At 44.8% G+C, this 14,647-nt stretch overlaps 1 protein-coding gene across 1 annotated transcript in view; it reads right to left on the bottom strand.

Moving 5' to 3' along the window:
- Positions 1-14,647, bottom strand: part of CDC123 (cell division cycle 123) — a 120,673-nt gene that overhangs the window by 104,064 nt on the left and 1,962 nt on the right. The window contains exon 2 of the mRNA XM_088468767.1: positions 13,813-13,884. Coding sequence (XP_088324893.1) covers positions 13,813-13,884 — 72 coding nt within the window. The remainder of the gene's footprint in view (positions 1-13,812; positions 13,885-14,647) is intronic.

The raw sequence follows: 14,647 nt of genomic DNA, 5'->3' as shown, positions 1-14,647 counted from the left end.
GCCGGAGCTTTGCGCTGAATCTCTGGAAGGTAGGCAGCATTCTCCCTGATGCTGGTGTGTCGGGTGGCCTGGTGCGCGGGGATCGGAGTCTCCGTCATGGGCGCCGCAATGACACTTCCTCTTCTGACTTGCCCTCCTTCCCTGACAGTCTGGCCGGTCAGCTGACGCTGTGGACCAATCAGCTAGCTTCCAGGGGTATACATCCGGCTCCTGTGTATCAGGTAGTTGCCTGAACAACCATTGTAGCTGCTAGTGTTACTAGTGGTCTCTCGTTCCAGGTTCCCTTGCTTTCAGTGAGCTATCCCAGTGTGTGCAGCTATATCGTCCATCTCACCAGTGCTTTACCACCTCGCATGTGTGCAGTATACCTCCATTCCACCAGTGCGTTACCACCGTCGCCTGTGTGCAGTACACTATCTATTTCACCAGTGCGTTACCACTGTTGCCTGTGTGCAGTACACTATTTCACCAGTGCGTTACCAAAGTCGCCTGTGTGCAGTACACTATCTATTTCACCAGTGCTTTACCATCACAGCCTGAGTGTAGTTAAACGTATCCGCCTCTCCAGTGTTATCCCTGGCCGGGTCAAATACCACTACCCACCTCGTTACTGGACTCCGTGGTCCCTACCTACGTTTTACAGTATTACACCGTGGTGCACTCCTTCTGACCGGAAACCCGGTAGAGTGTGTCTGCAGTGCACACTCTCTTGTACCTCAAGTACAGTATCCCGAACAGGGGGGTTCCACCCCAGTCCCTACGTGCCTCTTACTAGCACCGACCCATTGGGCCACGAGTGTTCGTTTCTCCTTTTCCCACGGGCTTTGGTCACCTAGTCAAAGGACCGCGACCTGCTTACGGGGTGCAACTGAAGCCCACATCCCGATTGTATGGGTGACCGGCGAACACCACCTATCTGGTCAACTCATGGCCAAACAGAACACTCTGGCAGCTATGTCTCCTGCTCCGCCTTCTGTCGCTCCCGCGGTTTCTTTAGCATTACCTTCAGGGGTCGTTCCACAAAAGTCCCGTTTGCACTTGGCTACTCCCGAAAGGTTCTATGGTAGTCCTCAACAGTGCCGTGGTTTCATAAACCAGTGTGAGATCCAGTTCGAATGCCTTCCCCAGAACTTCCCTATCTCCCGGTCTAAAGTGGCCTATGTAATCTCATTACTGACTGGGGCAGCTCTGGATTGGGTCTCCCCATTGTGGGAACGAGCAGATCCGGTGGTATCTAGATACGAAGATTTCGTAGCAGCTTTCAAATGGATCTTCGATGAACCGGGAAGATCTGTCTCTGCTTCTTCGGATTTGCTTCGTGTCCGTCAGGGTACCCGGTCCGTCAGGCAATTTGTAGTACAACTTCAAACCCTGGCGTCCGAACTAAGGTGGAACGAAGAAGCACTTAAGGCAGCCTTCCTACACGGCTTATCTGAGAGGATGAAGGACGAATTGGCATCAAGGGACTTAACTCCCGCTTTCTCGGATATTATATTCCTCTGTATATAAATAAAAAAAAAAAAAAAAAAAAAAGTGATCTTCGCCATAGAGAGCGGTGGGGAAATAGGGGCCGTGGAGATCGTTCTCAGGATCGCCCATCCTTGGGAAGTCATTCCTTTCCTTCCCCCTCTAGCAGCGAAAAGCAGATGCAAATAAACAGGTCCCGGTTAAGTACAGCCGAACGGAACCGGCGTTTTCAGAATAAATTGTGCTTGTATTGTGCTGCTCCGGAGCACATATTAAGGAATTGTCCTTTACTGGCGGGAAACGCGAAACCCTAATTGATGTCAGGAGCATTCAATTAGGGGTTATTACTGACTCCTCCCAGATAACTGACAGTTTATTGCCAGTGTCGCTCTCCTACCAGTCCAGGACGATTAAAGCCCTTGTAGATTCTGGGGCTGCAGGCAATTTCATTTCCAAAGCACTGGTTCAGGCCCTAGGCATTCCGGTGGTTCCGTTGCCAAACAGATTACTGCTCTCTGGTATAGATGGCAAGACCGTGCTAGGGAAATCTATTTCCTCAAAAACCCTGCCTGGTGTTCCTCCAGATTGGATGTCTGCACCAGGAAACAATTGAATTTTTCGTTCTCCCCGACTCAGCTTATGAGGTAGTTTTAGGCCTCCCCTGGCTAAGAAAGCACAATCCTACGTTTGAGTGGTCCAGTATGCAAATTTTATCTTGGGGTCCAAGTTGTTTCCATGGATGTCTCACCCAAGTACTCCCTGTCCGCACTAACGCTGTTCTCTCCAGTGGAAATGTAAGCTCCTCCTCGTCTGACAAGCCAAAGAATTCCTTTGTTTCCGGTCTACCGGCAGCTTATCAAGACTTTGCCGATGTATTCTGCGAACAGGCTGCGGATAAACTCCCACCTCATCGTTCCTGGGACTGTGGTATTGAGCTCCTGCCAGGGAAGAACCCTCCTCGGGGTCGGACCTATCCCTTATCAGTTCCTGAAACAGCCGCCATGGCGGCATATAAAAAGAAAATTTAGCTAAAGGATTTATCCGGCCCACTACCTCCCCAGCAGGGGCAGGTTTTTTCTTTGTTAGCAAGAAGAACGGCGGGCTCCGGCCCTGTATTGACTACCGTGGTCTCAACCAGATTACGGGAAAAAAAAAAAAAAAAAAAAAAAAATCGATACCCTCTCCCTTTGATTCCGGAGCTTTTGACAAGGTTCGTGGGGCTTATTTGTTCACCAAACTAGATCTACGGGGGGACATATAACTTAATACGTATTGAAGCTGAAGATGAGTGGAAGACCGCTTTTAATACCAGAGATGGCCACTTCGAATATCTTGTAATGCCCTTCAGACTCTGCAACGCCCCAGCGATATTCCAGGGTTATGTGAACGAAATCTTCCGGGATGTCCTCTACAGTTTTGTCATAGAAAAAATTAGAATGTCATCCAAGTAGACTAAGAATCTGCAAGTCCACCGCCAGCATGTTCGTGAAGTCTTGTCACATCTTCGGAAGCATCATCTTTATGGAAAAATATCCAAGTGCCTCTTCGAACAAACCTCGGTACCCTTCCTAGGACATATAATTTCTGGGAAGACCCACCGGATGGATCCGGAGAAATTGAAAGCCATTTCAGACTGGCCGCTACCCAAATCCGTGAAAGCTACTCAACGCTTTTTAGGATTTTCAAACCATTACAATCGATTTATACCAAATTTCTCCACACTGGCGTCACCTATTACTAGTCTCACAAGGAAGGGTGCCAACCCCATCCGTTGGCCAGATACTGCCATACAAGCCTTCCAAAAATTAAAAGCAGCTTTCTCCTCTGCACCTATTCTGTGCCAACCCCAATTGGACAAACCATTTACAGTTGAGGTAGATGCCTCTTCGGTAGGGGTAGGGGTAGTTCTGTCTCAAATATCAAGTGATGGAAAGAACCACCCCTGTGGGTATTTCTCTCGTAAATTTTCCGCTGCCGAAAAAAAACTATGGAATTGGCGATCAAGAATTACTAGCAATGCGGTTGGCTTTAATGAATGGCGGCATTTGTTGGAAGGAGCCAACTTTCCAGTTACAGTTATCACGGATCATAAAAATTTAATCTACCTCCAAACGGCTCACCGTTTAAATGCTAGACAGGCCCGTTGGTCCTTGTTCTTTTCAAGATTCAATTTAAAACTTCAATTTCGTCCTGGCAGTTTAAACAAAAAGGCTGATGCCCTCACACAGTGTTTTTTGTTCAACACTCAAGAGGATCATCAACGTTCCCGACCAATTCTAGATCCTATGGTCTTCTCTACTCAAATTTTGACTCCTCCTCCAGGGAAAATTTTTGTGACCCTGGAACTATGGAAAAAGATTGCCAACTTGGGCTCATAGCTCTCTGTTCGCCGGTCATTCAGGTATCCTCAAAACTTACAAATTCCTTCAGCGTTCCCGTTGGTGGCCCACAATGAAAGGGGACATTCGAGAATTTATTCTATCATGTAGGAAATGCTCTCTGCATAAGACTCCCCGTAAGAAGGCAGCAGGTCTCCTGCGACCCCTATCTATTCCTGATACTCCTTGGACCCATATATCCATGGACTTAATCTCTGAACTCCCATGCTCCAAAGGATACAATACCATATGGGTTGTGGTGGATCGCTTTTCAAAGATGGCACACTTTATTCCATTGATGGGTCTCCCTTCTGCTCCTCAGTTGGCAAAAGTTTTTGATAAGGAGATATTCAGGTTGCATGGACTTCCTAAAGAGATCATTTCCGACCGCGGAGTCCAATTCGTAGCTAAATTTTGGAGAGCCTTATGTAGCACTTGCGGAACCAAGTTAAAATTTTCATCTGCCCATCATCCACAAACTAATGGGCAAACCGAAAGAGTTAATCAAGAGCTGGAGACCTTCATAAGACTCTTCGTTTCTTCCTCACAAGATAACTGGCTGGATCTACTACCTTGGGCAGAATTTTCGCACAACTTTAAATATCACACTTCCTCCAAAGCCACTCCTTTTTTCACGGTGTTCGGGATACATCCTCGAGTCCCAGATTTTCAAAATTTACCGGCAGTAGAAGTTCCTGCAGTTTCTAACTTGGTGGAGTATTTTGCAACCATTTGGAAGAGGGTTCATTCTTCTCTGAAGCAGTCGTCTAAGAACTACAAAAAATTTGCGGATAGACGACATGTCGCTGTTCCACTGCTGAGAGTTGGAGATAAAGTCTGGGTGTCCCCCACGCTTCATTGGTCCTTGCCGTGTTCACAAGGTCATCAACCAAGTTGTGTATAAATTGGAACTCTCTCCTCAACTAAGAATATCCAATACCTTTCATATTTCTCTGCTGTGTCCTCTGGTGTTGAATTGTTTTCAGACTTCTGCTCCCAAGTTACCTCAAGTGCAAGCCTCTCAAGGTACAGAGTTCGAGGTGGGGAAGATTCTAGACTCTCGGTTTACCAAGTCTAACAACCTCCAGTATCTCATTGACTGGAAGGGGTATCGTCCTGAGTTGAGGGCATGGATCAGAGCTACAGACGTTCACGCGCCTCAAATGGTTCGAGCCTTCCATATTAAGTTTCCTGGTAAGCCTGTTGGTTGTCCGGTGTCCACCCTGAAAGGGGGGGTACTGTCAGAGTTCAGCCGGGGATCGGCTGTCCCTTACCGTCCCGCCAGCTGCCTCTGACTTCCCAGGCAGTCGGGCGGCTGGTGCGGTGACGTGGGAGGTGCTGAGCATTCTCCCTGATGCTGGTGTCGGCCGGCCTGGTGAGCGGGGATCGGAGTCTCCGTCATGGGCGCCGCCATGACACTTCCTCTTCTGACTTGACTTCCTTCCCTGACAGTCTGGCCGGTCAGCTGACGCTGTGGACTAATCAGCGGGCATCCAGGGGTATACATCCGGCTCCTGTGTATCAGGTAGTTGCCTGAACAACCATTGTAGTTGCTAGTGTTACTAGTGGTCTCTCGTTCCAGGTTCCCTTGCTTTCAGTGAGCTATCCCAGTGTGTGCAGCTATATCGTCCATCTCACCAGTGCTTTACCACCTCAGCCTGTGTGCAGCTATATCGTCCATCTCACCAGTGAGACCCATCTTCTTACCCTATATCAGCCTGTGTGCAGTATACCTCCATTCCACCAGTGCGTTACCACCATCGCCTGTGTGCAGTATACTATCTATTTCACCAGTGCTTTACCATCACAGCCTGAGTGTAGTTAAACGAATCCGCCTCTCCAGTGTTACCATCCCTGGCCGGGTCCAAAACCACTACCCACCTCGTTACTGGACTCCGTGGTCCCTACCTACGTTTTATAGTATTACACCGTGGTGCACTCCTTTTGACCGGCAACCCAGTAGAGTGTGTCTGCAGTGCACACTCTCTTGTACCTCAAGTACAGTATCCCGAACAGGGGGTTCCACCCCAGTCCCTACGTGCCTCTTACTGGCACCGACCTATTAGGCCACGAGTGTTCATTTCTCCTTTTCCCACGGGCTTTGGTCACCTAGTCAAAGGACCGCGACCTGCTTACGGGGTGCAGCTCAAGCCCACATCCCGATTGTAGGGGTCACTGGCGAACACCACCTCGTGGGTTAGATTCCGCACCTTTGACTAGGTCTCGCCAACAACCAAGACCCGTGGATGCGGAGATGGTACATCCAGGCCCCTTGCCACAGTTTCCTCCAGCAGCCTCAGCTTTCAAGACCCGCCTCCCAGCGTGACACATACTATTAGTGCTCTATAATCCTTGCATTATCAGTATCACTTCTAATAGAGCAGTTCACCTATATACCAAAAAGCGCGGTATCAGTCATATATAAGTCCTTGATTCAGACCAGCTTGCTGCCGCAGGCAGCTCGCAGGGTCTGTGGGCGTTTTTTTTTTCTCCTGCCGCTCGTAAAGCTGTGGGAGACCTCCCACAGCTTGTGCGAGCGACTTGGAGACCGTCACGATTATCGCAACCATCGGCCTTGCGACAAGACCCTGTGGTAGGGTCTAGGCTACCGCAAGGCCGAGTGGACTTCCTGCTCTAATAGAGCAGGAAGTCCACTACTGACATCAGTAGTGATGTCAATAGGTCCTCCCACAAACGCCAGACGTTCCTAAGGGAACACCTGCGTTTGTGCAGCCACCCCCCCACCTGCCTACAAAACGGGGTGAGCTGTCACTCACCATCCGTCTTGTAGCGATCCCCGAAGCGACTGAAGTTCAGTCGCTCGGCGGGGCTCATGCATGCCAGACACGGCACATGCGGAGCGGCCAAACACCGTATGTGCGCTCGCGAGCGGCTCTGAATCAGGCCCACAGTCTCTTGTAAACACTGTCTCTGTGAAAAGTAACTTTAGTATCGGAAAATCTCCTTGATGTTATGTATCACAGTAGCAATAACTTGCAATGCCTTATCCATTAGGCAACCTGAAAAACTGAACGTCTAGCGTTCAGTCCTTCAGGTCACCGGGTGAGGTCACTGAAAGTCATTCAGTGAAAGAGGCCGACCTATCTGTGAACATGTGGAACCTGACGATCGTCGTCAGGTTGACGAGCATGTTCCACAGATAGTCGAAAAGGACGAAGCGTACACGTGTATTGCTAGTCCTTGCCGGCTATCCACTAGACAATTTTCTGAACAATCTGACCAAAACCTCCTGGTTTTGGTCAGATCATTAAAAAAGTCGTCTAATGGATAGGCCCCATTAGAGCTAGCTTAAACACGGAACCTGATTGAGTTCAGTTTTAACAGTACCACTGTCACCGAGTACGGCTCTGAGACAGCATAGGAAGGTAGAGTTATAAACACTCACCACAAAAGTACCGGCACTGAAGACATGTAGCTGAGATTACATCCATAACACTATACAGCGGTGAACTACTGCACACAGTATGTCTACCCATACAGGAGCCTTGATGCTGTGTATGAGGGGTCAGTGTAATGGTCCGGCAGTCAAAGACTTACAGCAATAACGTATGCTCCCAATCTCAGTGTGGGGTGGGGAGGTCTCGGCACCAGGAAACACAAGACTGCAGTACAGCTTATAGTGAGTATTGATCCACGATCATCTGAACCTTCGACTTGTTTCCCTGCACTAAGGCAGCTTTGTCAAGAAGCGGATGTATTTAACATGCTTGTGAATGACTTTCTTTCTGATCGCCTCAGACAACTGTCTCCAAACAGCAGTGACTTTTCTCCATTTAAATAGGCTGAATGACTGATTAGAAGATTTAAGGCATGTGTGATGCTAATTCAAGACAGCAATTAGTTTGAAATATCACTATAATCTAATTATTGGGATACCAACAAATCTGTCCAGGCCATTTTAGAATATCTTTGGTGAATAAGCATTTTCTTTGCTTTATTGTAAAACAAACCAAAGGCATACAGGTACTGTATACATGAGACTTTAGATTTTAATTTCATCACTATTTAGGAATGAAACATTGTTTCAGTGAGCTGTAAGGGTACCAACAAATTTGTCCATGTCTATTATCAATATGTACAGCGGTCTTCTTATAAGTTATTGCATTGACGTCTCTGTAGTGATCTTTGTTTTGCAGAAAATGCTTGATATCAAAATATAATAACTCAAATTAACAAATATTAATAGGATGTCAATCACTTCAAGTTTTCTGGAAGTGAGGGAGCTTTTAAATATATTTGTGAATGTTACAAGTAGACCTTTATTACAAGGTGATTCTTTTAATCTACAATTATATAAATTAGCTCTAAAAAGTCTGCCTAAGATAGCCTGTGACATATTTATAACAACTGGCAGAAACTAAAGCAGGCACAAATGCGGATAGTCAGCTGTAAAGTTATCCTATTTAGATTTCACTGGGAGAAAGCTGCATGAGTAAATCGCTGAAGAGGTAAAAAAAAAGTCTGCAGAAAATGTTAAATAGTTGCATACACACAACGATTTTTTTGAACGATTATCGTTAAACTATATCGTTTAACGATAATCGTTTGAAAAATCATTCACTGTCTGAGTCAAACGATGAACGATTATCGTTCATGCGCGTTCACGTTTGTAGTTCAGTCAGACTTGTCAACTCAACGATTTTCATTAGGGGAATATGCAAAAATCGTTTGTAGTTCAAAAAAATCGTTCATTACACTTTAAAAAAATCTGACAGAAAATAATTCATAAAATCGTTGGTAAGAAAATCGTTGTGTGTGTATGCAGCTTAATACAGACAAAAAGGATTGGGTCCTATCTAAAGCTGGAACACACAAGAAGCCTGGCGCTAATAATTGAATATCACTAATTGATTACTATAGATATTACAAATTGAGCAGCAAAGGGGAAATGTGATTGCACATACAAAACCTATGGAATAGGTACAATACATAAATACATTATATATCTTTGCGCTAATAATACAGAAGAAGATAGGTATAGTAAAAGTGACGGAGTAAGTATGTAATACCGCCGGACCTAAGCCCGGCGGATGAAATCCAGACGCCAGAAAGCCGGCAGATGAAGATCCCGACTAAGGTAAGTAAATCCCCTAACCCTCCCTTAGGAGTGCCTAACCCTAACCTCCCCCCTAGTGCCTAACCCTAACCTCCCCCCAGGGGTGCCAAACCCTAACTTCCCCCCAGGGGTGCCTAAAGCTAACTAATCCCCCCCCCCCTCCCCGCACCCTAAACCTAACCGTTCCGGGGGGTTCCTAACCCCCCTTCCCCTAGCCTAACCCTGACACTCCCGGGGGATGTCCTCCTGAGAGTCCCTAAACCTACAAGCGGCTGTGAGCACCGGACGCCGTCATACCTACGTTCGGTATGCCTGGCTTACGGGATTTCGGCATGGGGCTGATAGGCGTCGGTAATTAGACGCTTAACATTAGTCCCATGCTGGGCTCTCTCTGTCTGGAAGCCGGCGGTCGGCATTTCGTCTGCCGGCTTCCTGACTACATCCCAAAATTACATACTCATAAATTACCTATAAAAAGGTTTATTAATAAAAAAACTGACCGGTCAAGTAAAATTATTTAAACATCACATATAACTTCCATACATAAAAAATATACATTATTTGATATGAATTATCCTGCAAAAGACATCCAAAAAATAACTTAGTTTGATTATTACAGGAGGTCAATCTAAATTTTTCCAATAAATCCGATGTTGAAGAAACAATTGCTGTGTCCACACCTACTGTATATCAGAGTATTCTCAAGTGAAACAAAATCTCATATTCTCCAGGTGATCGAATCTCACAGTCTTGGGATAAACTTTTTCAGCATAAGAAAGTTCAGCCTGTTTTATATCTCCATACAGATGTGAGCATAGGACGCATATAAATACGGATATGTCTCAACTATGGGAAATCTGAATGTTCCCCTGTATGTTGACTGGGGGAGAGAGAGGGAGGGAGGCTAATCTCCAGCCGGAGACTGGGGACAGCAAGTACCTGACAGACTCAGTTTAAATCTTGTAGTTAGCTGTGGCTCAATACCCGCCTCAACCTCAGCGCCTGTTGTGTGCCCAGTTTACGAAACGTGTGTCCGTTTTTCCGGAGCTCCATGATAGAAACAGGTAAGCGTTGCTGAATTGTCCAAAAGAATGTCCACACCTCTGAGGCTTGTCGCACCGCAGTATGGGCGCTTTATCAAAGTGTCTTATCTTTGATAAAGCACCCATACTGCGGTGCAAAATGTGTCAGTGGGTGCCTACCGCCCGTACACTTGCAGCGGCAGCCACGGGGAAAGGGGCGCGACACGCCCACGGCCAGTGGGACCCTCCAACAGACAGGTGATGGTCGTTCAGTGTGTACGAACAACCATCATCTGCAGATATATCTGTAGATCACTCGATCTGCAGATATAGCTGTTCAGTGTCTACCCACCTTTACTCTCCTCTCACATGTTATACTCTGTGGCCCAGCACAGGGAGGGTTTACTGAGAGCGGCTCCAGTGATGGAAACTACTAACAGGACAGGGAGACACTATTAATTAGTGAGAGCCAGTGACGTATTAACTACCCCCCTCCCTCCTGCCAGTGACGTATTAACTACCCCCTCTCCCGCCTGTCCATCATTCTCCACTTATGTATTTTCCTCTTACTCCATGTCTCTTTCCCTATCTCTGTTACTTTCACTCATACAGAGTGTCAAAGTCAAATAATTGGTGGTTATGATCGTTTGTAATTATTATCTGACGATCTAGTCGTCTGTGGGCTGATAAAGAGTAGATCGGACGCTACTCTGCAACTTGCGAAATCCGATTTGCACAAATGCGTATATATATATATATATCTACGCAAGGTTTAGTCAGTGATGAGAAACAGGTCCTGGGTACATGTCTGTGACTAGTAATTAAAATACACAAAGATACTATGAGGTGTTTAGGAATATTTCAATTGCAAAGTTAGAGACAATTGTCAGAAGTTTGACTATCATTAGCAATTGTATGCCTAGTGTTCAATGCTATTGTAGCTAAGAGGGACGGACATTTACATTCTAGATAAGCATAGGAAAGCCTTTGTTGAGTAATCAGACTTCTTGACTCCTGCAAAGGCTTTCTATGTCACCTGTGAGCAGAACAACTTCATTGTATATGACTACTTGGAATTATATTCAGACAGATATAATATCAAAAACGCCAGTTAATGGATAAAGATAGAGATATATATATTAATCCATGACACATACAATGATGCACATTTTCACACACATATATACATGCATACACAGACGATCGCATGTGTATCCACATGCGTACACATAGATGCTTACATGCATAGTCACATACATATATATAGTTGCCATTTCAATATACAGACGCACAACACATACTGATGAATTCCTGTAAATATCTCACATTCAGTTATGCAAGCACATATATAAAAGGTTCCCTAGCATTGAGCATGATAGTAGAGGTTTTGTTAGCAAATCATTATGGTGTAAAATGTATACCTATGATATTTAATATATAGAACGTAGTAGACATGTCGTGTTTGGTATCATACTGACACCGTTTATTTCCAGATATCCGAATCTAATCAGCTAAGGAGTCGCATCTTGCTTTCGGTGGTTATGGATTATAGGGAATTATTGGTTAGAATGTGTACTCTGTATGTAGTGTCTTAATCAGTCTTAACTCGTTTGGGGGGGGGGGGGGGGGGGGGGGGGTTGGACCATATTCCTGTAGTCACCATATAAACTGTCCTGTGGCCTGCATCGTACCAGAATGACAAGAATCAAGAACCAATGAAATCATGTATACGTGTCTCTATTGTTGGTGTAATACTCTGGAAGGTATATAGGCTTGTTCTTTTGGGGCTAGGTCTCAGTCATACCCATTTGATGAAAGCAGACGTCAGGATTGATGACTGGGATCTGGATCCGGGGCGCATGCGTATGTATTGGCTGTACCTTTTGTCTTTAATTGTCTTTGCGCTAACTGTGATAGATCAAAGCATGTAACTTACTTTTTGTTGCAATAAGAACTTTTTGTGCTTTGGAACCACAATCAAAGTCTGGAAAGCAATTATTTCTGTTGAGCGATATTGGGGTATTCATACAGAGACTCTCTCTCTCTCTCTCTCTCTCACTTTGTGCCGTATTCAACGAAGCGAAAAGCCGTTTGCTGCGGAAAAGTATCGCTGATCGCGGCTTTTCGCGTGGTCGGAACTTATCTCCAAATTGAAATCCAGACGGTTTTCGCCTACGCGGAAAGTCAATGCAAAGTGAAAGGTGAAAAAGATTTGCCTAAGAATAGCAGGAGAAAAGTAGTGCAAAATTTTAATTTTGGGGTGCAAATGTGGGGAAACCACTCAGAACCCTGGGGACAGCCCCCCAAAGGTAAACTGTCAAACAAATCCAGTAAAAAAAAAAACATAACACCCCAAAAAAGTACATTCATTTTGGGGGCGAAAAAGTACAAAGTGGGGGGACAAGCATAAAAGCTAGCGAAATAGCCTTCTTAGGGGTCCGCAAGGATGGGTCAGGTGTTTGGGGGATTGCAGGTGTCTTTTTCACGTTTTTTAAAACTTAACTTTTGAGGAATAAAAAGATGCTACACCCATTTTCAAGTTGACCAAATTTGACAAGACTACTTTTTTTTTTCAGCAAAAAATACTGCTTAATGCCATTCTCCACCACTTTTACAAGGACGCTAATAACAAGCATTTTAAACAACTTCATTACCCCAAATAGTTTTATTAGGGCTATTGGAACACTTCTACATTGATCCCCAATGTTAGTGCATCTTTTTGGGGGGTTCAGACTGATTTCCCCTATTCTGACAGTACTATTAGCCTGTTTTACATTCGCCGCTTTCTGTTTTCGCCTGGTTAGTAATTGAATAGGGCGAAAAGCGGGGACACGCACGATAAGTTTTCGCATCCAAAACACGCAATGTAGGCGAAAAGTTGGGTAGGCGGAACTTTTTCGCCGAGTCGAAACTAATTGAATATGGCGCTTTGTTTCAATACATGTTCCTGTCACTCATGTAGCGCTACCACTCCTTTCTGTCACCCCCATTGCAGTGATGGGGACAGCGTGTCATCACCAGTCCTAGTATATACTGTATATAAACTGTATGCCCTGTGAGGCGTCACTGTGCCCCTTGCTGTGCGCATCGCTAACAGCTGTACTCCCTAATAAATTACAGTCTGTGACCTCCCTGCAAATTCCTGTTCTGTCACTCACAACTCAATGTGCGCTCCTTTCATTAATCCACGGCTGTCGCTTTCTCATTCCTCTGTCACATCCTTCTTAATTTACTAGTTAATTTTCTCACTCTTCCTTTACACCTTATTTTGAGTTTTTGTCTTTTGTGGTCCAAAAAATAAAAAAAGTACCTCAGTTTTATTGAAATACATAAAAAATAAATTATATATGTATTCAAAACATGCAGAAGTAGGCAGACACTGCCCACCAACTTCTGTAAGACCACAAATTGAAGAGAAGTTGGCTGGTCTGATGAAAAAGTTGGTTAGGTGCGTGGAGAACCATTTTACCTGGACAGACAAGTTGGGCAGTTGGTTGGTTGGAGAAAAGTTGGTCTGGTGTATGGCCAGCCTCAGTGTATAGTCTGTGCAATATAGCCAATCAAATTTATGGGCAAATTGTATTAATATTACATGTAAAATGTGTGGACTATTTTAAACAATAAAAAAGTGGGGAGGCATAGATGATAATTACAAATACATGCTGATAATATACTATGGCAGAGTTTCCCAAACTACATCAAATTGAATGAGGTACTTATTAAAAGTCATCTGTGCTCAAAGCATGCATATTCTTAAAACCTGGACTGTAACTGCAGAGTTTGGGAACCTCTGTACTATGCTACTGTCCATTTTCCAAAAATACATAATTTACAGAGTAAAGATATCTTGAACACATTTTTGCAGTACCTTCCAGAGACCACAAGGGTGCCATCATCAAGTAAGTAGTCCTTCACATTTTCTGGCAGAGGGATTAGGACGCTAGAAAACAGTTTAATCCAAAGAATCATGTGAGTTGGCATCAGAAACCACTGTAAAAGCACAAGTTTGATCAGACTTTGTTCTAGTTACTCATATTGTAACTTCTGCTCTGAATATCTTGACAGAAAATCTATATAGGAGAATGTCATAAAATCCCCTACTAAACGTAATCAAAGAACAAAAACCTTGAATGTTATTTCACAAGATATATATACAAGATTTCATGACACTATGCAGTGTCACTTATTATAACTATACAACAGCCATTACTAATGTTGATTTATGTTTACACAGACTTGCCGTAACAAACATTCTCTGAAAACCCACCTTTTGTTGGATCTTACCCTACTGAGGTACTCAGCTATAACCTTTTCCCACTATAATGTTATCGCTCCCATGAGCAGTCGCATGCCTGTCATTACCTTGGTGATGCTGTTTTATGAGGTGTGCAAATTGTTTTACTTTATAGTTTTCCTGAAATACTGGCCACAAACTTATACTCCTCTCACACTACAAGCAATAACTCGGGTTACTGTGGAGTGTGAAACGGACAGGTTGAAATAAGCGAAGTCGAGAGACCCGGCATTTCAATCCTTGTCACAAGAAGGGTTGAACGAGTGTTCAACCTTGCTCGTGGTGCAATGTGAATAGGTTAACCGGGTCAGCTGGCGCTGAGATGAGATCATCTCCAAGTGCTGGCTCAGCGCGTGATGGTGGTGACATCATTGACCCGGCATTAGTGCAGGGTCGGGCTTCTAGTCTG

Source organism: Taudactylus pleione, unplaced genomic scaffold (assembly GCF_031769625.1).
Source record: "Taudactylus pleione unplaced genomic scaffold, aTauple2 ptg000086l, whole genome shotgun sequence".
NCBI lineage: Eukaryota > Metazoa > Chordata > Amphibia > Anura > Myobatrachidae > Taudactylus > Taudactylus pleione.
This window is presented reverse-complemented; position numbering and strand designations above follow the sequence as displayed.